Source organism: Catharus ustulatus, chromosome 1 (genome assembly GCF_009819885.2).
Source record: "Catharus ustulatus isolate bCatUst1 chromosome 1, bCatUst1.pri.v2, whole genome shotgun sequence".
NCBI classification, from domain to species: domain Eukaryota; kingdom Metazoa; phylum Chordata; class Aves; order Passeriformes; family Turdidae; genus Catharus; species Catharus ustulatus.
The window spans coordinates 125788336-125815888 of NC_046221.1; the positions used below are offsets into that span (position 1 = coordinate 125788336).

Here is a 27553-nt window from a genome sequence, read left to right on the forward strand (position 1 = left end):
CTTACAGAGCATGAAGGAAAGAACAAGATGTCCAATAAAAAGTTGAAAAATATCATCAGTGACCACAAAATGCAGAAAAGGTGATTGAGATACAGAAGAGGACGAGGAAAGGATTTTTTTTCTCTACTCTTTGAAGTTTTCTGATATGATAGAGACAAAAAAAAAAACATGATAGAGAATGGTTCAAGATTATCCCAAACCGTGTAATCGTATTAATCATGTATGAGAAGATTATGAAGATATCTATTTTTTCAAAGCAGTAATTTCTGTATGTGTGTGTGTACTTATGAATTCATGTTTACTTTAGGGAAAGAAGTCAGGGATGCTCTTTCAGAGTGATGCCCCTTAGAATGGAGAAATGGATTGTTTGGTAGGTTGTTATCTACAGAATGGAAAATACTGCAGATGTTGTCCATCTATTCCCTCTGTACTTACAGGCCTTAGAATATGAAGCCAACTTTTAAAGTAGCTCTAGGTACAGCAGGGAGAAAGAATCTATCTGACCTTGGCTGATGCTCTCGCTGCTGGTTGTGATTCATCCAGTCCTGAAGGCAAGATGGGAGAAACAGGTGGTGCCTCAGCTGGTGAATCACTGGAGAGAGAAGAAGAGTCTTTTGTTCAGCAGCAGAAGCCAGCCTGAGCAGCTACTGCCACTGCTGCTGGCACAGGTTAATGGGAAGAGGAGGGTCGGAACACAGTGTTTGCCACAGCTGCTGCTGCTGCTGGAGTCTTCTCTATTGATTTTTGTGTTTTTCCTCCTTGCAGCAAAATCAAACAAAAGTGCTTCAACAAAACTGGCTTGGTGTTTTCTTGTGGGACTTGGAATTCGATGTGCATTAATTATAGTGTGCAAAACTGCTGTGCTAAATATTACCTCGATGTCTGTGAACTGAGTTAGCTACAACAGGCTAGCCAGCTATGATAGGGAGCAATTTTCTTCCCAAGTGTAGATCCTCATGTCCTCTCTAGGAGCATTTGGAATATTGTGAAAAGACCAAAATATATTCCACCATCCAGGTGCCTGTAGTTAAACTAAGAATGTAAAGAGAGAAACTGCAAGTATTTAATATTTATATTTCTAAATTTATGAAGATGAAATTATTATCATAGACACAACAAGGTTGTATAAAAATATAAACATTTCCTTATAGTGGGTCCCTTTATAGGATTTTGTCTTTGACACTGTGCAAAATAAAATTGTATTAATTTTTAATGTTCATAACAGCTAGCTAGCTTTATTCAGAAGGCTTTATGATAGGTTGGGCACTTCACCTAAACTAGTTTTTCTAAAGGAAAAATGTGCAGGAAATTGCCTTATTAAAAATAGATATGTATTTTGCAGTCCACCTTGGTTTTGTTTATGACAGTGTAGATTTAAGGATAGAAACACTGTTAAAAGAATTCTGAGGGGAAAAATCAATAACTATGTAAAAATTCTTTTTAAATTTTTTTTTTTTCCCCAGATAAAACCCAATATTTATTTATAGGTTTAATCCTAAGTAGGATTGTTACTTTCAGAAAGACAATTATGTATCTTTTGTGATCCAGGAGCTCTGACATAATTTCTGGACTTTTTATCTGTAAAGAAGGCAAAAACTCTTTGTGCCCTGGGAGTCTTCTGCAGGCAGACTTCTTTGTTTTCCCTGATTTCATTCCAGATGTCAGAGAAGTCATTTGTGCTGTTGGCAACTCCTTGTGCTATCTGTAGCAGTGGTAGGTTTTTGTTTTGATTTTTTTTTCAATAACACACAGAGCAACCATCAAGAAAAAAAGCCCCACCAAACAACAAACAATGCAACTCTTATTTTGATAAGACCAGAAGTCAAAATCCCCATAACAGGAACCCAGTGTGTGTTCTCTGTAAAAAAATGCTGCTTCACAAAATGGCAGCTGATCAGCAGACAGGCAAAAACATTAGTGTTTATTTGTCATAATGAACGAATTGTTTTATAATTCTTTGAATTTGGATTGTCAGTGTTTTATGATTTATTTTTCATGCTCATGCCTGTTACTTCCTTTATGGTTTTACTGCAATGTCAGGTAAATGGTAAAATAATTAGAACAGGGACTAGTACAGAAAGTATGTACAATTTGCAGGTAATATTGCTATTATTAGCATGGGATCATCTCCAAATGATTCTTTACCTCATTTCTCAAAGGTAGAGGTGAATTATTCTTCTCTATACCACCATGGTACAGGGGCTCTGAGTCACAACCAAAAATAGAGGCATTTTTATGTTCCTAATAGGACCTGAATGGAGTCAGGGAACTTTACCACTAAACTGTTATCTTATATATTTCTTATGTAGTTGCTCCCCTATTCCAAAGGACTTAGTAGGAACCCCATGTTTTGGTCTGCAAGTTTGTCAGACTTTTAAAGATCTTGTAAAGACTTGTAAAGATAAGATTTCTTAATATGTGGCTCTCCATATTTAGAGCTTAATCAGCATTTTGGAGCATTTCTTCTCCAAAGCAGATATACACTGATCATGCAGATGCCGTTTTGTGTTAATGAAATTTCCAGAAGGATGCTTGAGAAAGTTTAGGTTTGTAATTTGAATGCCAAGCTTTGTGGAGGCAGGAGTTGTGGCACTCTGAGCAAATCAAGAATATTCCTAGTGACAGAGTTTTCCATAAACAGTTTTAAAAACTGACAAACAAAACTGGGTGTTGTTTTTTTTTATGTGGGTAACATCCTCCTTTATATTTGCCTTTCATCTGGTCTTTGAAATGTAGACTGCTCTTTGTGGTACCCAGCCAAGTTGCTGCTCTGAAATGTGAGGAGATCTCTTAAAAGAGAAATGATCAATAGTCCAGCTGGCAAAGAGTGCCAGGAATTGCTGATTGCTGTGCTGCAGGGTTGAATCCCTATCCTAAAGCAAGGTATATAGAATGCTGGTGGCACAAGGTGAAAATCTAGAGAATTACATTCCGTTTTTACCATATGTCTTTGCTGTTATTTGAGAAAATTAAGAACTGAAAGGAAGCTAAGGGAAACTCTGGAATCCACTTGAAAAGCTTGGAGAAGGTTGAGGATCCATGCCTAGGTGACATTTCTCTGGGATCTTGGAGTTAACAGATATTTGTTATTCTCTGTGTTTGATGTAGTGCAATGAAACTTCTACAGTAATGTAGATGAATACTGAAGTAACCTCAGCTAGGTGTAATGTATACTCCAGTAAGCACAGGTGAGTCATGACTTACTGACGTGTGTTTGATGAAATTGTTTAAAGAACTGATTTTTAATTTTGGTGATTTTTGTTGGTTTTTTGCTTTTTTGTAAACATGGGAATCATGTATGAACAATTGATTGATTGGTCAGTCCAGGAGAATGATCCATTCTATTGTTTCCTTGCAATTTGTAGTTGCATTGCTCCTTCATGTGTAGTATTCAGTAATGAGTGTGGACTTGGAGTCTCATACTTGAAGTATTGGTAAAAGTTTTTGAAGGAACTCAGTGCTATTTCAGAGGAGTTCCTGACGTCTTGGTTTGTTTTAATTTTATTTTTTGTTTTTCTGTGTCCATTTCTTCAGTGAATTGTAAATTGGCTGAGATGTCCATTCTACTTTTATATATGTACATATGTAGTTTTTCTGTGGTTAATTAGAGTTTATGCAGTATGTTTTCAAAAGCTTATATAATTTTTTCCCATTAACTGAAGAGCTGACAGCTCCTGAGTAGTTTCTGTCCATCTTTATGTATTTTCCTTTTAAAGTCTGTAATTTCTGTGCTAGATTCCTCCTTACAGTTGTATCTTCCAATTACCTGTTTTTTTCTCTGTTTACTAATTTTTGCAGAAATGCTCATGATTGTTCTTGGTCGATGCTTAAATAATTCTGGAGATTTTTTGAGTAGTCAGCCCTCTCTGAGATGTGTGTGATATATAAGTTCAGATACATTAGTCTTTTCATAGTTGCAGTGCTGGATTGAGGTTATTTTACACTGAAAAAGCAATTACTTCTCCTTCCTCCTGCCTGATGATGGCTGTCCATTCTCCCCAGCAAAGTACTAGTGCAGAGGTGTTATGTGTGGGGAGTCTGCTCCAGGAAGGGAGTTGATAAGGGGATTTATGTTCTGGAAACCTGGGTTTTATCAATGCTGTGCACTATTCACTCCACAATGTGTGAAGTCTGCCAGGGATCAGCCTTGGAGGTAAACACATACATCCCTACCTGGACTCCCCTGAATTATCTTAACACTACTGTGAAATTATTCCAATTATTTTGAAATATGTGCAGTTTTTAAAACTTCATGTAAGTGGTTGAATATCTAAAATGGTCACATGCATTGATTTTTGAGACACAGCATTATGAATTTTTTTCAGGAAGCAAATCTGCAGTGATAGAACAATGGAATGCTGAGCAAGCTGTTCTAGTGGAAGGTGTCCCTGGCAGAGGGATTGGGGCTGGATGGTTTTTAAGGTCCCTTCCAACTCATAGGCCATTTTATTATTCCATGATACTGTGAACAGGTGGCAAATCTTAGGGAAAAAACTCATGACTGCACTACCCCTGCAGAATGAGTACAGCAAAATATTACAGGAGCTTACAAGAAGTTGCAGGAAGGGACTGAAGTTGTCCCAGGCCTCCCTACCTTAATTAGTGATTTGTGTCTGGGTTCTGCAAAAGTTTGGATTTTCCTTGATTTATTTTCTGATAACCTCTGCAGATGTGATGTCTGGGACAGTGCTGCTTGGACAACTGTTTATTGCAGCTGATATATTCTCTTCTTGACCTCATGACTCCCATGTAGTGTCTTGAATCACTTGGGAATAACTAATGCCTCAGCCCTCAGTTCCTTCTTAGTTTCACCATCAGCCAACTTAATGTTCACCTTCCTTCACAGTTACAGGAAATCAAGGTCTTTTGAGATAACATAAGTGGAGATGAGCAGTGTGTTTGGTCTGTGGGGAAATAATGTGAACAGAGAGAAATCACAGACACTAAAAATAGATGTGAGTTTCAGACGTAGCTTTTATGATTCTTTTTTCTTCTTTGATTCTACAGCATGTTTAATGGTGTTGCATGGTTTAGTGAAAACTTCCAAAATTTAACTGAGAGTTGTGCAGGCTTTCACTCTTTGTGGGATTGTTTGTACAGGTAACGCACGCAGTAAATTTGCCATCACCTCTGGGGATATTCTTAGCAAGAAATGATGTAAAGGGCTGTCGTCCACCATCAGTTAACTGCTGCAAATGAGTTAATGGCATTTTTTAGCACCAGTAAAACATTTAAAAGAAAGCACAAATAGTCAGGAAAAAGACGGGCTTAATGAAGTAGAAAATCTACATCGTTGTAGAGAGTGATAGGAAACATACAGTCTGCTGGCAGCATTCCAAACTTAATTCACATTATGTCCTGGATAACTAGATTTGACTCTTCAGTAATAAGAATGTGTAATGCCAGTTACATAGTCCTCTTCAGCAGAGAAAGGAGCATTGCTTGGGAATGAAAATGCTGAAGTCCCAGCAGAGGGCAAAGAGGGTTGCTGTGACTGCTATCTTTCCACAGTTATTTATTGCCTCTTTTATGGAATTTGCACCACTCCAGAATTTAGATGAGCTCATGTACAGTGTACAATGCACAGTGGCTCAGAGCTAAATGCTTATGAAAGACATGACATTTGTGCACTTGTGGTGCCAGGTTTTAATGACTGAAGAAAATGCATGTCTGTGTGAAGAATTATCAACATAAGATTTTAGTCTACAGTGTAGATATTTTTAAATCTACCAATATCTTTGTAATGAATTAATAAAAATTAATTCTGTTCTTTGTACTTGGGATATTTATTTAGGAATTACTTACTCTTCACATCTAGTTTTTGTGACCAGTTCTTTAATGTGAAATAAAAGAAAACTTACAATTTTGTTATTTCATTGGTGGTATTATTAACTTCTCATTTGATCACTGGGGATTAGATCCTTGGGGAGGGAGGAAGGAAGAGTTTTCGTTAAGCAAAACCAGGTGCAGCTGACTGTTGTTTAAGGCAATTTACTTTACAATAAGTTTGATAATTAATATGTCTGAAATCTAACTTTTGGTTGCTATGGTAAAAGTTGGATGACATAATAGTATCTCCTGATTAGTTTCATTTGGAAATTAGCAGCTTATTTCAGCTTGTCTTGTGCTCAATTTGTAAAGCAATAGAGTGAGATTTTGAAAATACACTTTCCTCTTGCTTGATTGTGAGTGCAGGATGGAAGTGGTACCTCAGAGAATGTTCAGTTCCTCAGATTCATTAATATTTTACTCTTTTTTAACACTATGTAGATAGGTTTTTCTATCAGGACTACTAAATGATTTATAAATAAAGTTCTTGTTTTAGATTCTGAATAATATTCTGATGTGGCTCTATATCCAGTTTGGGAAACAAATTAAAGCATAACATGCCAGAAGTTGTTCAAGTCTTCCTGAAATAACTTTTTCCTTATTTGTCTTGTTTCATGCAGGCTTTTCTTCACCGAATGATCCAATGTGCTGCAGCCAAAGTGGATAAAAATGTCACAGAAGAAACAGTTAAGGTTGGTCTCCTAATTGCATTGTTCTTGTTTTGTATCTGATGTTTCACTTATGTATGTTTTATTCTTTTGCAGATGTTGTTTTCAAATATTGAAGATATTCTTGCAGTTCACAAAAACTTCCTGTCCCTTGTGGAGGATTGTTTACAGCCAGAACCTAATGCACAGCATGAAGTTGGAACCTGCTTTCTGAATTATGTATGCTATCTTTTATTTCAACCTTTTTTCCATGTTTTTCTTTTATTCTTTGCCTCTGTTAATTACAGTCATGATGATAAGTGTCATGAAGCCTAAATATGATTTGGTTCTGTAGTGATAGGTATTTTGAAGTTCATCTCTTGATTATTTTCATGTCAGCCCCTGCCCCAAAAAAAAAAAAAAAAAAAAAAAAAAAAAAAATAGAAAAAACTGATAGGAGGACAGTGAAGAAGTCAACAAACTTCTGTTGTTTCATCATTTTTATATTCACCAGATCAGCTCAGGCTGACAAACTGAGCCCTGCAACTTGGGCAAAGCTGTTCCTATGTATTAGATGGAGGTATAAGGTTACATGCAACAATGAAAGCAATACTTGTATTTTTATTCCAGTTATGCAAAAATGTGAATATTGAGTAAAGAATTGTATATACTGGATGAAGTACCTCCATGATTCTGGATTGTGAAGACATTTTATTTCCAACAACTGCAGTACCTCCACAAGTGTGTTTGTATCCTGTAGTAATTGGTTTCTAGGAGTAATTTTTTTCCTGTTGGAGCAATAAAAGGATGTTACTGTTACAGAGCTTTGCAAAATGAGGACAAATTAGTTTACTTTCAGTTGTAGACCTAACAAAAAGTCCAGGTTTCATTGTTATCTCTGGTTAGAGTACCATTTGTTTGCTAAGTCTTTAATTATTCATTATGGCAGAAGAAGTCTGTTAATGGTTAGTGGAAACAATTTACAAAAATTGAGTAACATCAGTTTTTAACTCTTCTGAAAAATGGATCATATTTGCAAACAAGTGTTTGCAGATAAATTGGATAATGATGTCCACAAATTAACCACTCATTTTGCATTTTCTTCATGTATGTTTTTATCCTGTGTGCTTGTGGTAGTTCAAGCTTTGAAATATTTCAGCTAAACCTTATGAATTTCAACAAAGACAAATGTAAGGTGTTGCACTTGGGAAAACACAATCCAGGGGTGCAGCACAGGCTGGGATCTACCTAGCTGGGAGTCAGCTCTGTGGAAAGGGACCTCAGTGTCCTGGTGAATCACCATCCCAGTATGAGTGAGCAGTGTGCTGCTGTGACAAAAAAAATAAAGCCAAGAGCAAGCTGGGTTGCAGCAGTGCAACAGCAAGGGCATCACCAGCAGAGATAAAGAAATCATTACCATTGTCTGCTCAGAGCTTGTTAGGTCACAGCTGGAATTCTGTGTTCAGTTGTGGTCCCTGCTATGCAAGAGATGTGGACAGTCTGGACAGGTTTAAGGGAAGACCCACAAGAATGAATATGGTAAGTGTGCCATGTGGCTGCCTGAGAGAACTGGATTGGTTCAGACTTGAGAAAAGAAGGCTTAAATGAGGCTTTATCACTATGTTCCAGTATTCAAAAGTTGGCTGCAAAGATGGAGACTCCCATTTTACAGAATCACATGGGTAGTATGAGGGGTAATGGTACAAGTTTCTCCTGGGGAAATTCCAGCTGGACACCAGAGAAAAATTTTCCACCATGAGAACAATCAGCCATTGGAATAATCTCCCCAGGGAAGTGATGAATTCATCAACATTGGACACATTAAGGATTCCACTGGACAGGGTTCTGGGCCATCTTGTCTAGACCATGCTTTTGCCAAGAAAGGTTGGACCCAGATGGTCCTTGAGATCCCTTTCAGCCTTGTTTTCTATGAATCTGTGTTTGAAATTCCTAAGTGGTGCTCCCAGACTGTTCATAATTTGAGTCTAGACCTCAAATAATAAATGTATGAAGAAGAGCTGACTTTCTAGAATGAAGGCCGTATTAGCTATTCAGCTTTGCAAAGTGTTGATTCCATGTTTTATTAATTAAAAAAAATCAAAATGACAAGTGAAAAACAATGTCTGTCTTTGTTCCTGCAGAAAGAGAAATTCCGTATCTATGATGAATACTGTAGTAACCACGAGAAGGCACAGAAAGTTCTTCTTGACCTGAACAAAATAAGAACAGTGCGGACGTTTCTTTTGGTAAATAAACTTTGAACTGGTGTTCTAGCTTCATATTTTTTGATGGGCCAGTGAATTGTTAGGACTGTCCTCTCCACCACGTAACAAACACACCTTCAAGTGGTTAGCAGACAGTTTTAGCTGGGGGTGATGTTTCCAAAGGAGGGAGTGGCTAAATAATAATTTCACTGCTGCGCTTGGATCTATGGATAATACAGCATTAGGCAGTGTGCCTTGAACATGCTGGCCAGGAGACAAGGGTGTGAATCTCTAGAAAGGATAAGGAATAGGATAAAAGAGACAGGGAGGGATAGGGAAAGGAGTTATAGAAAGGAGCTGAAGGACTCAGCAGAACTTCTGAAGGGGAGGTCCACGTTCTGGTACTGCAGCCAGTGCTGTTGCTGACAGAAAAATCTTTTGTTTTGGATCATGGAGTAGCCATTCTAATCTTAGACACTGACTTAATCTAAGGTTGAAAGAAACAGCTCCACAAGTAGTATTTCACTTTATAGGACAAGTAAGGAGGAGTTTGAAAATGTTAAGTGTGATAGTCCTCATGGTTTTTCCAGCAAAACCAATTTCCATGTAAATATTCAGTTTACTAATAGTTGATTTGAGTTCTTAAAAGAAAGATTCAGTGTGGAATGATTTTTGTGCTTCCTCCATGGTGTCCTGTGGTCAAAAGGTCAGGATTGAAATGCATAGCCTACTGTATTGGAACTTAAATACCTGAGGTGGTATCCATGGATATGCTATTAAATTTTGGAGTGATCAGATTTGATCACTGTGTTTTGGGAGTCGAGAGCAAATGACCCTATCAGCAAAGCATCACAGATGTGTTTGAGGGGAAAAAAAAGTTTCTGCCAATGCTGACAGTATCACAATTCTTATTTAATTTTATTAATTACTTTCAGCATGCGGTAGGGATTCAGTACTGCTGTTGACAGAGTTCTTGGTGAAGTCCTATTGCAGCTCACTAATGCTCTGAAAAATGCCAGATCTGACTCTCCAGCTGCACTTACTTACAGCCAAGTTAATGAGCAGTGTGGGAATTTCCTTATTGTGGGAGATGCTGTGTGACATGAGGCACCATCTGCCTTTTAACTAAGAATCTCTTATACAGAAATGGTTATTCACAGTTAAAAACTGCTTCAATGTTGTCCTACTTTTCCTCGGTGGTTGACACAGTATCCTTCACCTTGTCCCAGACTGAGGAGCTTCATGTAGGTGGTTCTTGTATTGGGAACAGCACGGCCAGACTAAAGAAGAAAGGGTGAATTCTGACTGCAGAGGCAAAAAAGCAAAATACTCTGAAGAAAGATTGCAAAGAGCTTGTTTTGTGACAAAGGAAGCCAAATGTGCCATTGTGGCAGTTCATGATGTGTCAGTGTTACGTGCTCCGGGGCATGTGCACAGGGCTTTCTCATCTGCTTTAGGTTCCTCATAGATTTGGGCATGTCTGTAGGATTAAGTGGCAGCAGTCTAACCTAGCGAACAGGATATCTGACTGTATGATTTGAAAGCACAGTCAGAGCCTTCTGGGCACACCAAAGGGTTCAGGTGATTAGAGTTGTGGTTATCTATAAATAACTGGGAGCTCAAAAGTTCCTTTGAGTATAGAGGCAGATGTTATAATAACTATAGTCTGCATTGCCATTATCTTACTTGGTCTCTATCAGTAAAGCTTTTGTGTTGGCAGGTTAGGTGAGATCCTTTAGGATAAGACAGAAGCTGGTTAAGCATGAGTGCAAAGCAGAGACTTAAGGGTGGGTGTGGAGATCCCCATAGCAGCACTGGTTGTAGAATATGTGTGTTGGGTGGCCACCCAGTTGTGCAGCCTCTGTTCCATCAGCAATGTGTCTGCATCCAGATCTGGGGTCTGTCGACATCTCATCTGGCTGTCTTAAGCTGCTTTTGTTTAGTGTTCTCAGTTTAGACAACTTGTTCTTTGAAACTGAGGATTATCTCATACCATTGCATCACAATGCCTTCTGATCTCTCCATAAAATAATTGTCATCATAACTTTAGGTCTTTATGTACTTACACTGCAGTTCCCACAATTCCAAATATTTGCTGTGATGTCCTTTGTGTGTTTTCTTATCCCCAAAAGCCCTTATTCTTTTCTCTCTCTCAGCTGCTTTTATTGGGTCCTTCCACCCAATGTTTAATTTACTCTCTGCTTTCATAATCAGATGTCTTGTTGGAACTTTTTAACAGCCTTTTGCCCAGGACTTAAGGATATTTTATTTATTGCACATCAAATTTAAATATATAAGCATGAAAACGGACCATGTTTTATTTGAGGTGTGTATTAGGATGGTCATGTTCAAACATTCAAACCATCTTTGATACTACTTAATACTGCAAACACTTTTTAAAAACAACGGCTGTACTGGTCACCCTGAACTATTTTTATTTTTGTTTGTGGAAGTCTGAAAGCACATTTTGAGCATTTTGTTTACTGTCTTTTCGTTTCAAACTTTAAGAAAAAGTTCTCTTCATCAGACTGGATGAAGAAGGTACTTAGGCATTCTGCCTTTGTGTCTTCCTTGTCATGTGTGATAGCCTGTGCATGTGTTCAAGCCTGTACTTTTGACAGTCATGCAAATCTCACTGCTTATATATATGTGTATGTGTGTATATATATATATTTACACAGTTTATACTTTAGGCAAACAGTGCTGCATGCCTATGCCCTTGTCTTTATTTCTGGTAATTTTCTTGGGATTTTTCAATGATTTGTGAACCTGTTCCCACTCCAGAATTGCATGCTCCTTGGCGGACGCAAGAATACAGATGTACCCCTGGAGGGATATCTAGTGACACCAATACAGAGAATATGCAAGTATCCCCTTCTTTTGAAGGTACTTACAAGATTTTTATTAAGGACTTTATACTTCCTGTATAAAACTGGTTGCTAAGCATGTTTCTGAAATCCAGGAACAATCTTTCTTCGCAGTGAATTATCTCTTTATTAAGATATTGGACCCAGGCTTGCTCTCATTAAAGCTGGTAGCAAGTCTTCTGACATCAGTATTAAAAGAACTGAGGAGCTTGCCTGGATGGAGATGATTAGCTCTGTTCTGCTTGTAGTTGTAAGGTTGCCTCTCCATTGTTGGACAGAAGTGAGCCATTTGGGAGAGTTTAATGAGTCTAATTTCAGCTGGATTTAATCACACCGTTGCTTAAAATGCTTGGGATAGCAGAGTCTGTTGGTGAATACTTTGATCATGCTAATTTACCATCAACAAACTGAAAATGAAAAATATTAATGGATTTTTTTCACAAGAAAAACTATGGAGTAACAATAAGGTACTGTAAATGGTTTTATGTACAATTGTATGTTTATTCTTATCATATTGTGATGGCTTGAATCAATGAAAAATGTTAATGTGGTGATGAACCTTAGATATTCAAACCTCTGAATTTGTAATATACCATGTTAGGAAAAAAAAAGTAAGTATTTTATGCAAATCATTGCTTAACAAATTAGGATCTTGTATTCCTTATTGTTCCAAAATCTGAGAGGAAAACCAGAGCAGATACTACTCTAAAAGCTACCTGAAAAATCATTATTGGACACAATGCATATGTGAGTTTTGATCTGCAAGATTGCCAGTTGTGAGGCATAGGACATAAAAAAATCTAAAAAGAAACAGGTTAGAATTAAAGTTTTTAAAACAAATTAAAAATAAAAACCATTACAATGAAGTGTGAGTCATCCAAGATAGCTGTGGCTTTGTAGTTGCCTTGGTCTATTTTGGAATTATTTTTCTATTCTATTTTTGAAAGGCATACAGATAAAACAGGGAAAAGTGACTAATGAATTACTCTAGAGCAATGAAAGGAATATATCAAGAAAATTTAAATACAGGGTGTGGTGGCAGCAGGGTTTGGGCCTTGCTGAAGGCTGTTCTCAGTCAGCCCAGCTGTAAATGGGTAGTTGGTAGTTTGAGATGGGAAATCTCAAACAAATGCTGGTGACTGCACTTTTGTTTATCAGCAGGGCTGCCAGCACTGTCTGAAATCAGTGAGTCACCTAAGCTATTGTTCAGTGCTTTGCTGCATTGCACAGAATAGTGTAGAGCTAAAGGAATGTGTTTTCTGCCCTGTGCTGCAGGAAAGGCAGGTGTTAATTTTGACATGAGCGATCTACTGTTTTTTTAAGCAGAATTGTTATCCTTGCTCTTGAACAGTTGTATCCTGCAGAATAAAAAACAAACAAACCCAAACCCCAAAGCTCAATACGAAGAAACGTTCTTGGAGGAGAAAGTAGCAAAAAGAAGAAACATTTTTGGAGGAGAAAGAAATGCAAACCTCTTCCTGAATCATGATGATTATTTATTGTTAATAATTAGTTACCCTGGATTTTTAATGTTCTACTGGAACACAGTTTAAGAAGGGTTACTGCTTTTCTGCTTAGTAAAAGGGAAGACTGGCTACTTTTTGTATGCTGGTTTGGCTTAAGTCTCCTGTAATGGACCTTTAGAGATCAAAGACTGGTTTCTTTTTTCCTTTTATTTTTTTTTTCCTTTTTTCCCCTCTTTTTCTATGTCTAAATAGGAATTACTGAAGCGGACTCCAAGGAAGCACAGTGACTATGCAGCTCTAATGGAAGCTCTCCAGGCCATGAAAGCTGTCTGTTCCAACATAAATGAGGCCAAGAGACAAATGGAAAAATTAGAATTTTTGGAAGAATGGCAGTCTCATGTTGAAGGATGGGAGGTACTGTCATTACTGTCATTAAGATTTGTTGCTTTCTATGTTGAGGAGGGAATAACAGCTTTCAGCAAGTATTGTTGCACTGTTTTTGTGATCCTGAGGTTCTGTGAAGTCCACAGTTCTGTGAAATCAGAGCTTTTGAGATCTACTCTGTGAATTAAGTTGTCTATGACTGAGCAATGCTATATGAAATAGCAGACTTTAAGGAAGGATAGTTATTTAGCATTTGTATTAACATGTATCTGTGCACACAGATACATCTACAAATCCTGATTTAAATGCTGCACATTGGTTGGAAAAAAGTTTGTTTATTGTTTATTATTGGTTAAGCATTGAGTCTGTAAGTTTTTGTCAGCTTTTTGGTAGTCTCTTAATATCGGCTGAGCTAAATTAATTTAAACACATTCAATGGAATCTGAGATTTGTGGGGCTTTTTAATGGTTTGCAAATGGACTTTAGTGCTCCAGTCAAGTTTTGTGAGGTAACCATAGGTCTGGTTCTGAGAGTCTTACGCACCAACCCAAGAAAACAACAAGGTCAAGTAGTTGTACCACCAAAATCTTACTTCTGAATTATTCTGAGCACTATAATTAGTTCATATGGAAAGACAGGTGCAGATAAGAGTATATCTTTAAATGGCCTTGGATGTTTTTTATTGACATGTTCTGAGCTGACTGCACTGGGGTGGAAGGCAAGCACAAATGAAGTTTTAATAGAGTAAATATACAGCAAACAATGTAACCATATTCAAAACTGAGTTTAATAAACAAAAAGGTTTTTTTAAGAGGCAGATTTCAACATGAAAGTAGTTCTTTGCTTTTTTGAATATTTTGCTCAAATATGCTACCTCTCTTTCTGAGAAAGCTGCTTAAGAACTAGAGGGAGAGGTTTTATCTCTTTAAGGTTTGTGGAAGACTTGCAGACTGGGAGATGTAGCAAGAAAAATGTGCTTGTTGCATGTTAGTCTGGCACTGAAGGATCTCAGTCTGTATAGTGGGAAATTTCCTTCTTTGGTGCCAAGGAAAGAAAGGGTTAGGGATGTGGATGGGACACTGATGGGACACTGAAGCAAAGAAAGCCTTAAGGCAGACCTGTCTGAACTTTAACTGAGAGAGTTCCCCATGAAGTCTGACAAATAATAATAAGAACATTGACTAGAATAGACAGCTTTTAAGTAGATATTTGTGGTAAAAAAAGAAGAAATAAGGAATAGTTTCTACATGGCTCTGTTCCCTCCCTACACCTCCTGATTTTATTGGACCTGCTGTTTCTTAAACTTTGTTATGCCTAAAGATGTGCTCTGGTTCTGCAGTAGTGGGTTTAGGTTTCCTCTGTCATCCAGAAGGATTCAGCAGAACAAGCCATTATCTGAAAGGAGCACTGATCTGAACAAAGATCCCCCTAAATACTATCCCTGACACCACATAATTATTTCTTGTGTGTGCCACACAAGATCTCCTGATCAGTGGACTTTTGCAAACCTTTGATTTGTTGTTAATTGAGTAGTGTAGGAAGATCTGGTTCATTCTAAATGTGGATTAAGAAACAAATTTTACTTTAATCAAAATTCTTCATGTTTTCTCAGTGCATTATGTGATTTGAAAGTTTCACTCCAGGTATTTTTTTCCTTGTGTAGCAGCATTTTCAAGAAATGCTTTTCTATTTCTGGCCAGTCATCTCATGCTGGAGCTCAGTGCACTGTAATGGTTTTGGTGCATGAGGGTCACTATGAAATACCACTAAAATTCACTGTGCATCATGAGAAGGAATTTTAGCAAGGAGAAAAGTGATATAATTGCTGTCCATATTCAGACAAAAATTTCTGCATTCATTTATAACCCTCTCTCTGAAATAAATTAAGTCCAATTGTATTGCTTGTAGGATTTTGAAAAGAAAGGACTAATATAAGGTAAAATTCTAAATGTTCTGATAGAGAGGAGGTCTAGTTGATATCACTTAACAGCTGATTCTTTAGGCTAGGTGAAAATGTGTTTCTTATTGTAATTAGCTTGAAGTTGCTGTCATCAGCAGTAACTTGGGAAGGTTAGTGTATCTGAACATTTAAATGCATTGGAAGTGTTTGTGTGATAACCTCATGGTAGAAGTAATAGCAAATTAAGTGCTGAATACTTAATGGCAAGGAAATTTGCTAAATAATCCTATTGCCTATCACCACTTTATTCCTTCTATTATTTTAAACTTTTCAATTAAATTTTCTACTGTGCTACAGTGATTAAAATTCTTCTGCTTGCTCCCAGTGTCTGAGTCATAGATATTTGTCAAATCCTTCTTAATGAACACACTCAAGTATAACGTTACATTATTATTAACTCAATGCATTATTAGTCATATAAGTTGGTTAAGAACTTACTGTTCTCAAACCTGAAAAGGGAATCCACTTTCCTGCATCAAGTTCCTTTTGAACTCTTGGTAAAGCATCTGGTAGGAAATATGGTTGCTTTTGGAAATGTGTTAATGAGCAAAGGTAACAATAAAGAAGGAATGGTAACAATATGGACATAAACCTTTGAAATGGATTTATTCTCTCTGTACTCAGAATGTATTCTCTACTCTGTAACAAAGTGATTTCCTACCAATCTTGGTGGTTTTGTTTTGGGGATTTTTAAAATTTTTTTTCCCCCACCTCCCCTTTTCCTAGGTTTCATTTGAGGATTTCACCTGGACTCTTGAAGAGTCCCATTGTCTCAAAATAGGACATTTCCAGTAGAGTTATGTGGTATTTATTGTATTTTAGTTGATTTGGTTTGATATCATATGGCAACCACAGGGTGCATAATCTGGCAAAATTGCCTTGATCTTAATATGTGCACCTTTTTCAGACGTAGTATAAGGTTAGTCCTTGAAATGATAAGAATGCCAGAGCATGTATATGAGCTAACAGTATTTTGAAGGATTCCCAACAACAACTACAAAAACATAAGTTCCTGAATGCAATGTTTGAGAGTGGATTTAATTAAATAAACATCTGGTTTTCTGCAATGCTAAAAATAAAGAGGCAAACTTGTTGGAGATTTCCTTCCAGAAGGAAATGCTTAGCACATTGCTTGGCCCCAACTAGAAGGGAAGGGAAAAAAATAGAGACTATTTTTAGAATCTGATCAAAGCATGACTTGAATTCCCATACTTAAGTGTCATAAAATGAAGCTTGTGTTTATCATGACAAAAATACAGATTCATGGAAAAAATGGAACATCTGTTTCAAGAAAGATGATTTTGAATATAATGACTTTCTCACTTAATTTCCTAAGTGGTTTAATTTATTGGCCTGAATTCAGAACTTGTGTAGGTGGCTGTCTCAGCTGGAGGATGGCTTAGCAGCCGAATGAGTCTTTCAGTAAAATTTGTGTGGATGTTTCAGTAAGAGGAGAAAATAAAAAATTGTTGCATTTGCTGCAGGCTGAACAACACAATCTGAGTCATAAGCCAACTGAGTGACAGAAGCATGGGGTATTCTGTTCCTTTGCATTCCAACATATCATCAAGTAATATTTTACCAGAGATTTCTGTCTTAAGCTCTGGAAATTCTAGCTTTTCCACACTTTATTTGTGCCCTATGTTCATGTGTGAGTACAGAAGAGTAAGTTAGTATTAGTCTGTAATTTCTGACTTTTATCACTATTAGTGTACTTGTCGCTGACTCAGTACAGACAAACCTCTCTGCTTGACAGAAATTTGTCCAGAATATACAGATTTTTTTTGTAACCAAAAATACCAACCCATGCTGCTTTTTGTCTCAGGATAATAGATGTAATCTTTTAATGTCAAAGAGGGATATTTAATTAAATGAGGATGAGGGAGGTTTTGTTTCAAATTTCTTGCTTATCGTCTCTCTCCTTCAAGTGTTTTTATTTTTTGATATGGTCATGGTAGCCCACATTTCAGACCTCTTGCCTGAGCTGTTTCCTTAGTTAGAATCATAGGTGTCTGACTGACAACCAAAGGTTTTCAGAAACCAATTAAGCTAAACAACCTGCAGGCTCCAAAATTTTATAGGCTTTTAATTTCCATACCAGCTATCCTCAGAAGGCACGGAGTATTTGATCAGGTTGCTACCCAGAGAGGGGGATTGCTGCACAGTCCTTAGTGACCCAGTAGGACAGATGGAGGCAAAACTAGTCCAGATTCACAGTCTAAGTCTGCTTTGCAGGTTGTTTTTCCCCCAGCTGAATCATTTATATGGTTGTTGGAAGATGATTGAAATGGGATTGTTTCTACAATACATGGCATTTTCAAACTGACAGATTACAAAAATGCTGGTTTCACTGAAAGTAGCCCATGATTTCTACTTACAGGTACTTTAAATATACAGAAGCATGAATAGCATAGTAGTAGTCATTTTACATTCAGGTTGAGCAACTCTGTCATCTCCTCTTACAAGCACTGAGTTTAAATGTCCATGAAAGCTTCAAAATAGCAAATTGCTTTTCAAGTTCAAGTTGCTCATATTGGAAATTCCTATGGAAGTTTCAGGGCAAATGCTTAATGAAAACATTTAAGGGTCAGAAGATTTTTGTAATACTTGTTCCAAAAATATTGTAAGTAGTGTAGTTCAGTTTTAGCTGTGCAGCAGAAAGTCTCAAGCTGCAGCTCCATACTTCATGAAAACTTGTTTTGGTTGTCAGCCCTTTGAATATCACAGCACTTGTGTGTGCTCTCTGCTTCATCCTTCCTCAGGCATGTTTTTCATCTCTAAGGGATGTGGTGGAGAGCAGTGCTCACCCCAGATGTAGAAACAGCAGTGCTTTCATATAATACACCCTTCCATTTTTCTCTTTTTCAGTTCCATGCCCACCCAAAGTCTCGGAACAGACAGATCCTAAGTATTGCATAGACAGGGGATTTTTCTGCACTAGCAGTGTTATGTAGGGCAACAAGATGTGACTTCTGATCCTGTTTGTTTATTCCCTTGGACTTCAGCAAATAAAACAGCACTAACAAAATTCACTGACCTACGATCACACCAGCATGGGTTGTGAGCTTGTCAGAAGGTATCTGGGAAGTGACAGTAACACTGTTCAGTCTTTGGATGAAATGTCTCTGAGAGAAAAAGGTATCTCTAGAACCTTGTTTTCATTACCTAGCAGTGTATTTTAGAAAGGGAAGAAAATTAGGAGGATAACATTAGCAAAGGGTAATAATGTGAGACAGATAACCCTCACTGCCATACTGTCACATTGAACTGGAATCACGGGTGAGGCAATTTGAAATGTCAGGTAGCCTGAATTGTATATCCTTAAAACATGTATTAAATGTGTTATTTTATGACATGATGCTGGCACAGTAGCAGATCTTGTTAGGACTGTTGGGAAAAAGTTGCATTTTTCTATACTGAAAATGAAATTCTTCAATAAGAAAAACTTTTTTTTTTCTATAATCCTCTCTATGAAAAAAATCCCATCTGTTTTAGAAAGCTGAAACTTCTCGTACAATTCTGAAGCCTTAAGCTGGTGTTTTTTGGCTTCCTTACAAAAAACTAGTATTTTTCTGCAAAGTTGAAGTTTTGTGTAAAAACAAACCAAAAAGACAAACCCTTTTAGAAAGTATCCAACCTTTTAAAATGCAAATCGTAAGTAAGTAATATTCCAGCAAATTTGAAACACAGAATAAGATGTTGTTTTCTCTTTCATACACAAAAGCAATGAAATGGAATGGGAAAAAGTGACCTGTTTTTCTGTAATTATGGTCAACAAGCATTACATGCAGCCCTAATTTATGCATCACTGAGTGTGCTTTTGAAGAGTTTCAGTGTTTGATTTTGAATAAAACTGTAAAATCAGCATGCTGGTACTGATGCTGTCTGCTGTCTTAGGAAGGGAAATACGTTGTAGTGGCTACAGGTGACATCCATCTTTGCCTGGTTTGATCACTTGATCCTGAGTGGAAGCAGGAGTGGTTTGTTAGTACAGATCCTGAAGTGGCTTTGCTTAGAGACCTGGACTGTGTTCCAGTGTGATGGTTGTGCAATCTCACTTATCTCTGTAAACAGGCTGCATTCTCCTTAGGACAGTGGGAGCTATTGCTCAATATTCACAGCTGTGACATACAAAGGATGAACAGTAGGATGAAGAACTGTGAGAGCAGAATGCGTGACCGCTCCTTGGCTCTTAATTGAATCCATTTTTCTTTGGACTACTGTGGTTAGATCAAGAGGAGGAAGTACTGCAGCTATCACATGCCTAAACCATTCAGAACATGTGTAGATGACAGGAGTGTCCTGGCTTTTGCAGGTTTTCCAAGCTGACTTTGACTCCCTCAAGTCAGGAAACTCTTCAAACCCTGGGTGTATGCTTGATGCAGCCAACAAAATAGATAATATAATTATCAATAGGATTGTGTGTCTGGATGGACATGCACATTGACAGCTCTGTCCCACAGGAGCATGATTTTTGAGACTAGCAAAATGCACTTCAGAATTCAAGGCAGGCTTCCTTGAGAGGTAAATTTCTCTTTATAAGATAGAGAAGTGCCATGAATTGTTCATAAAATTTTGGTTTTGAAAATATTTTCCTTCATTAAAGTTACTTCTCTTTCATTATGAAAACTTTTATGAAAATGCCTGATGCCTTTTCACATGAATGATCTGTCTTTAAGCAAAAATGAGGCATGGGAAATTTCATCCCAAACATCTAAACTTTACAAAAGTTCTGATGTCTTTGGAGTAGGTTGGGAGGAGACATAGGAGTCAGTCCTAACTGCACATGCCACTCTTAGCTTTGCCCAAGTTTAATATCTTGCTGTTTTCTAATTTTTGGTTTTGTGCTTAGTTTAATCTGGTGTAGAAGTATCTACTCTTAGTGATGTTCAAGTCCCAGGTTACTTCATCTTTCAATTTCATCATGGCATAGATTATGTCTTATAAAGCCCCATTTTCAGACATTTCTGAATAACATTACTGAAGATAGGAGTTATTAGATAAAGTTGGCCTGATTTTCAGGAGAGGTCTTTGTACAAAAGTAATATAATTTGGAAACATTTTGTGATTTAGCTGTATCTATTCACAAAGCTGGTGTTAAATAACATTGCAGGTTATTACATTAAATTACTATGACTTGTTTTTTTTAGTCTTTCCAGAGAATCATTATACTTGTGAGCTTGTGTAAGAAACATTTCCTTAGTTGATGCAAAGTACTTCAATGCTCAGTAAGAGAGTAATCTCTTTCCACTCAATTTTAGGGGTCCAACATCACAGACACATGTACAGAGATGCTGCGAAGTGGACTGCTACTGAAAATTTCAGCAGGAAATATCCAAGAGAGGATATTTTTTCTTTTTGATAATCTTCTTGTCTACTGCAAAAAAAAGCACAGGTAAATGATTACTTTCAGAAAATAATGTATTTTTCTCACATAGGTAATCATGAGTGTGCTGTTCCTTAAGAACCATGGCATAAAAGTTAGCATTTTTAGAAGGAACTGATCAACCAAAAAGAAGTGTATTTAATTCAGACTGTTGGAAAAAATTTGTATGGATGCAGAGGAATCCTAGTGGTGAAGTGAAAAAGAATGTGTTTTGTCAGCCTTCCACAGTAGGTTATATGTGATGGCCTCACTCTCTTCTAGGAAGTGTAAACAGTCTCAATTTTTAGTTCAGACAGATTAGTATTGTAGCTTGTGCAATAAAATAAATCTCTACAGATTCAAGAGTTCCATGCCTTACATTTGTAATCAGGGAAAAAAAGCCAGAAAGCTGCTGCTTGCTGCATTCCAAAGAGCAATTCCTTAGTTCAGCAACAAGCTTCTGCACACAATGTTGTGAGAAATGAGGGTTCTCCTATGTACATACATCCCTCTTTATGGTCAAGTTTGTCTCTTTAATCCAGAAGTAGTTTTAGAGTGACCACTACACATTACTGGGTAGATATTTGATAGATTCCTGGATACATGATACATCTCCTTTTAAAAATTTCAGGTATTTTTTTTGACTGATATTTTATCATCCAGCAATTACAAACAAGTTGCTGGTTACATAGAACCTTTTCTGTTGTCCTCCACTAAGTTGCAGTTTTTGTAGCCATAATCTTGCTAAAAGGCACTATGGGACAAAAATCTCAAAATGCATGAATGGTTGTCTGTGGTTTCTTTAGTTTTGAACAATCGCGTGCTTGGCTGGTACCATGGTGGCATCTCTGCAGATACAGGTGTAACTCAATTTAGAATATAATTTCAGAGTTTTAGATGGGAAATTAATTTATTATTTCCATCAAGATACTTCAAGTATTGATTGGCAAGTATGTAAGGAGAGAAATTGTACTTTGGTAATTTTACAAAAATTGCCCTGCCTTTATGGTTTGAGATATTTCATGCAATTTTAAAGCATCCTTTTGTGACAGAATTGTGTAAACATGGAATTCCATACTTGGGTTTACAGTTTTAAAACTCAGTAGAGCTATTGGATTTACTCACTTTGGAAAGAAAAAACATATGCTTTGTGCTTTATGCTGGTTTTGCTTTTTTGCCTTTTTTGTATTTCTAATGTACTACCCAATTTTCAAATAATAAATTTATGGTTTAGCAGAGTTACTCATAAGGCAGTAATGAAGTAGTGACTGAAAGGCAGCTAATTTTCTGAAAATTAGTAACTCTTTGGAGTGAATGAAGGTCAAAATTCAGGAGATCCCTAATTCTTAGGAACTGACCTTTGTTCGATATACAATATTAATTATCGTCATAGGCAAAAATGGATAGACAAAGATTCTGGGACAAAGGTTCTCCAAAGGCATTGGCTTCCCTGGGAGCAGTTAAAGAAATGTGAATTCCTTTGGAATATATTGCAGTAAAACTGCCACAAAACTTCAGCAATCCTTAATTACAATTCTTGGTTAACCCTTATGTTAGGAAGGAAAAATGTCTTCATCCGTCCCTACATAGATCCCATTAATGATGCTGATGTACCTAGGTCAAGATTTGTATCCAAAGATGTTCTCATGTGATTTTTTTCAGTCGCACTACCCCCAGGCTGAATTTCTAGACTAACATAGGGAGACCACATCAGTTTGGAGGAAAGGTTCTCCTTTTCCTGACTTTGATGGCAGACAACAGCATAGAGGTACCAAAGTGTTGGAACAGAGCTTTTACAGAGTGAGGCTTTCCCAGTGAACTCTCATCCAGGCAGCAATTTGCAGCTTACTCCTACCAGCTGTAGCATCTTTGCATTTCCATCAGCACCATCCCATTCAGCAGCAGTTTCCAGAGTTCAGTTGCACAGGTATAAAGGTGTTGTAATCCTTACAGTGATCTCCAGGTGCTGCATGCACAGGTAGCAGTGTAGAAACACAGCAGAAGGGAGTGGATGACGTGCTCCTCTGCTCTTCCTTTTTTCAGGAGGTTGAAGAACAGCAAGGCATCGACAGATGGCCACCGTTACCTTTTCCGGGGCAGAATAAACACGGAGGTGATGGAAGTAGAGAACGTGGATGATGGAACAGGTGAGAATATTTGTGTGGCTCATTTACAGAGTTGCCTTTTGAGGTGCTGAAATCAAATGCGGCTTCATAATTTAAGGAGAATGCTCCTTATATTTAGAAAGAAAGAGGAAGGTGCTGCTTTAAAAGCACTATCGATTAATATTAAAATTCTACTTCTGTGGCACATCATTGCTTTCACCCATTATTAGCTGGGCAGCCATAGATGACTATTTTATGCTTACATTAACAGAGTAATAAAATAAGGTGACATTTATTGCTCAACTGAAATTGCAAATTGAACTTCACTTTATAGCACTTTTAAAGAACTTATCCCTAGGTACATGGTATATTTATAACAGCAAGTGGAAAACCTACCTCTGTTGGGATGAAACACTATAAAGGCTGAAATTGTAACATAAGGAAGGTTTTAAAAAATATCTTTAGAGATATAAACCATAAGATGACTTGAAATTTTCCTGACATGCATTAGTAAAGTGAAAACCCAAAGTATTCCTAGACATGTCAATTTTTGTTTTAGAAACTTTAGTTTAACCTTTGAGCTTAACAAAAATTACTTTTTCTTGCAATTAAAATATTTTGGGCTTTTTTAATGTAAAGCTAAAAAAGTGTATGTGGAACTGCAGTGGCATTGTAAATATGTAAGTCTGGAGGGAATTTCTGAGTTATGTATTGCTTCTCCTGATATTCTAAAATAGTGTTAGGTTTGTCCTCTGCTATGGATTCCAAGCATTTCTCAATGTAATTTTGTTCTAAAATTGAGTATCAGTAACAACTTTTTTACTTTTAGGTAAGCTTCATAGCAATTGAATATTTTTTTAAAATTAAGATTTATTTTTCTATTTTTGAGTTTCTTGAGTTCAAAATATTTTGCTCACTTCTTGTTTTACAGAATAGACAGTAGAATTGACTTGGAGAACAAATGGACTATTGTTCTTATTGCAACAAAATAGTTTATTGGAAGTCTGTTGTCTCTTTCCTCCATCTCATATTTTAAAATCTTTCACCCTTTTTTCAAATGTTGTGTTTTTATTTTAGTATTTCTTGTTTTATAATTTTATTTTTGTTCTTTGGACTTTGTTTCCATCTTGACTGTTATTCACATTCAATTTTATAAAGAAATTACATTCATAAATGTTTGAAATTCATAGCTGAAGTGTCTAGAGCTGAAATTTTACTGGTGCCAGAATAATACTGTAGTGCTGCAGTGTGGGATGTCTGCTTCTAATCCTAGGATTGTTTGGCTTTTCTGAAAGCATTATTTTTCAGTCTTTTCATTTGTGTTCCAGAATAGCAGAGCAGAGTGTTTTGTGCAGTGCTGGTGCCTATCCCATTGTATTTTATACTGTATTAATGTCTGAGAGTAGGACTGATAATTACTTTTTCTGTACAGAGTTTTATCTTACCATTTCTACAGTTTCTTAAGCATTCAGAATTCACATCTTGTTCCCCAAAGCTCTTGCAATGCTTCTTGGTTCCATGAACAATGTTAGCACTCAGCTGTTTAAACTATTGATAAAAATGGTGAAAAATGCTGAACAGAAGGTAGAGCACTGTGGTGTCACACTTGATTCATTGTCTTTGCTTGCCAGACATTTTTTTGTAAGAACTCCTTGGCATCTGTTTTGGGTTATGTTCTTCACCAGGTCCACTGATTTAGTTAGTGATTTCAAGCTATCTATGGGTACACTGCAGTGAATTTCTTCAAGCCTCTTTGAGTTTAATATATTTTATGCAATATTCTTTATCCAACTATTCCTCTTTTCCAGCCTGTATCCTTGCCCAATGTTTAGCTTTATTTGTATTAAATCTCAGTGTTTTGTTTATGCAAAAAAGAGAGTTGATTATTTCAGTCTTTCCTGTCATGTACTGTTTGACTTCCTTTCATTTATTTTCTTTCATCTTCCTAAATGTGCTTTAGAAATAAAAGGCAGTTTCCCTGTTTGCATCATGTCACTTTCTAAGACAGCATCTCTTTGCTTGTAAGTGTTAACATTACCATGTCCAGAGGATTATACCCACCTTCTTCCTGATGAATATCCCAAAAATTCTATAACTGTTCATCCCCACATACTGTCATGCATTTAGTGTTGGCTTTAGAAAACGTTTCTTTGATCCTCTGTCTGTCCTACCTTTCATCATTTACTTACTCTAGCTATTCAGTCCTTGGTCTTTTTAACACTGTTCATTTTCCTTCCTGCCTGTTTTTTTCTTTCTCAATGAATCTTCAATTATAATGTGGCAAAGCACAAATAGTCTTCCTCTGTGCTCCAGACGCCAGTTGTCAAGTTTCCTTCAGCCACAGGAAATTCTGCTACTGTCCCCATTTCCTATAGCCTTGCACCCAGGCCTGGGGGGTTCATGCTTCCTTCCCCTTTGCTCTCCTGAGCCGTATCAGATCTCATCACTTTTATATACACATTATTTCCAAAATCCATACTCCTTTCCACACTTGTGCAACAATGTTAATAGTTGTGTTAGTCTGATTTCTGACTTACTAGGGTTGGTGGATGCTCAATCTCTGGAAGCATTTGAGGTCAGGTTGGATGGAGTTCTGAGCAACCTGATCTAGCTGAAAATGTTCAATGTTCAATGCAGTTTATTTCTAGGGGTCCTTCCAACTCAAACTGTGCTATGTTTCTTCATACCTGTTTTTTTTCCCTTATCACCACATTTTCTGCTTTTTCTGTTTTCAGTTTATCCAATATCCTAAAGTATGTATTTCCTTGTAATTACTGCTATTTTATCCCTCCTTTCTGTGGTTCTCTTTGATATAGGGAAACTTCTGCATTAATTCCCTGGCCTATGACATCTTTCTGCCTTTTTCTTGTCACCCTCCCCTTTTTTAAATCCAACTCTACATGATCTTTTCCTTTCTTGTGAGGCTTCTGCATTCCCTCTCCTCACACAGATATTTTTTCTTTCGCTCAGATCATGATGTCCTTCTTTAACCTTTGTCTGCTCTGCTTTCTTTACTGTTCTCCTTTGTTACACCCAGATGTCTTGTTTCTCATCCCCTGTAGTCATCTGTGTTTGAACTGTAACCCAGTACTATTCTGCTGCTTTCTTTTTGTCTCACTGCATTCCCAAGAGGAGTCATATGGTTGTCCTAGTGTCAGTCACATTAGCTTTGCATGTGCTTTTTTTGGCATTGTATTATTTTATTCTCTTTAATCATCTATTAGCTGTCAATTTCTGTAATTCGTAGTTCACAGTGGAAACTCTGGGTGCAGAGTGCTTGTATATTCTTATCTGTGCAAGACTCTGTCATGGACTCCAGATGTATCTCTTTATAGACATTAAAGATTACCGAGTCTAGATGATACTTCTACTTCCTTACTGCAGATTTTGGGATCCCTGCTCACTTTATATAAGGAGCCATGAAGCTCCAGGGAACAGGGCAACTGAGAGTGTTTGCTCTCAGCATTGATAGATGTAGGAATGTAGTCTTCGTTGTTTGTGAGTGGAAGCATAGAAATAGCAAAACAGATTCCCAGTGTGGTTTATTATCATGCTAATGACATGCCTACAGAAATTAACAAAGCTTTTTCTGAAAAGCAATTTTTCTTTGATGAAATTAGGCCTTGGCTGAGCAGTATAGTTGGTGTGAGCTTTCTTTTTTTGTTTCAGCACCATGAAGCACTCTGCTTTTTCTTGATTGCACTGATTAAAGTGGAATGCATATTACTTATCAGGGCAGACTATTTATGATCTTAAAAATAATGTGGCTACACAACCACTTGCAAGTATTAGAAAGGTGGTTTTATGGTAATCATATTCTTTTTTCTGTACCAGTTGCTAAAATTCAGTTTTGAGAGAAAAATGCATTTCTAAAGGCATTCACCAACCATTAAATGAAAGATACTTAGTTTATGAAGAGAAGCACTTGAGACTTGGGAAATACCAGATTTACGTTTGTCTCCAGATTTATGTTTGTCTCTCTTTCCTCTCTAGTCCTAAAATGAGGCATGATATGGAGGAACACAACATGATAAAAGTAGCTGCATCAAAAATTATACATGGAGGATGGTAGTTGATATTGTGCAGCAATTATTTCCTTGGTATTTCTCAGCATTTGTGCTCCCAAGTACCTCCAAAGAACTTAAAAGTACTTCAATACAGAGACTCCTCTTTATTATTTTTAAGGGAAGAAGAAAATTATTTTCTATATGACTGCAATGACTTGCTTCTTGTGCAGCACGCAAAGATAAAAATCTTGAATTTTGAACAGTATATTGCAATTCCAATTACAAGCTTTAATGGATTACCAAATCACATTAAAAGATGATGTCATCTTTCATCACCTTTCCTAGGGAAGTTGTAGGTTTAATGATTAGTTGATCCTGCTTGTTCAGACTTTGCATGGTGCAAACAGCAGTCTTGTGCTCTTCTTCCTTCTGTAACCCTTATGTCAGGTTTGCAAATTGTTTGTTTAGCCTGACTGGCAGCTGAGATTGCATTGATGTGAAGAGTGTCCATATGAGCAGAGCAGCTGGGCAGCCAGGACATGCACACCTCCTGGCTGGCCAGCACCTCTTGACTAGATTTTGCCCAATAGCCAGTCCGAAGAACTTAGGAGTTTATATGGGATGACAGTGTAATGCTGAGCTGCTCTTGACTATGGGTATGGGTGTACTGGGGAGAGAAATTGCTCGTGGGAGCTTTGGAGAATTGCAGGGATTGTTCC

At 37.1% G+C, this 27553-nt stretch overlaps 1 protein-coding gene across 1 annotated transcript in view; it reads left to right on the forward strand.

The window, feature by feature from the left end:
* PREX2 (phosphatidylinositol-3,4,5-trisphosphate dependent Rac exchange factor 2) overlaps window positions 1–27553 on the forward strand; it is a 173962-nt gene that overhangs the window by 39200 nt on the left and 107209 nt on the right. Inside the window, exons 2-8 of the mRNA XM_033054999.2 lie at window positions 6450–6521; window positions 6594–6716; window positions 8618–8722; window positions 11465–11566; window positions 13266–13427; window positions 20619–20752; window positions 22766–22869. Coding sequence (XP_032910890.1) covers window positions 6450–6521; window positions 6594–6716; window positions 8618–8722; window positions 11465–11566; window positions 13266–13427; window positions 20619–20752; window positions 22766–22869 — 802 coding nt within the window. The remainder of the gene's footprint in view (window positions 1–6449; window positions 6522–6593; window positions 6717–8617; window positions 8723–11464; window positions 11567–13265; window positions 13428–20618; window positions 20753–22765; window positions 22870–27553) is intronic.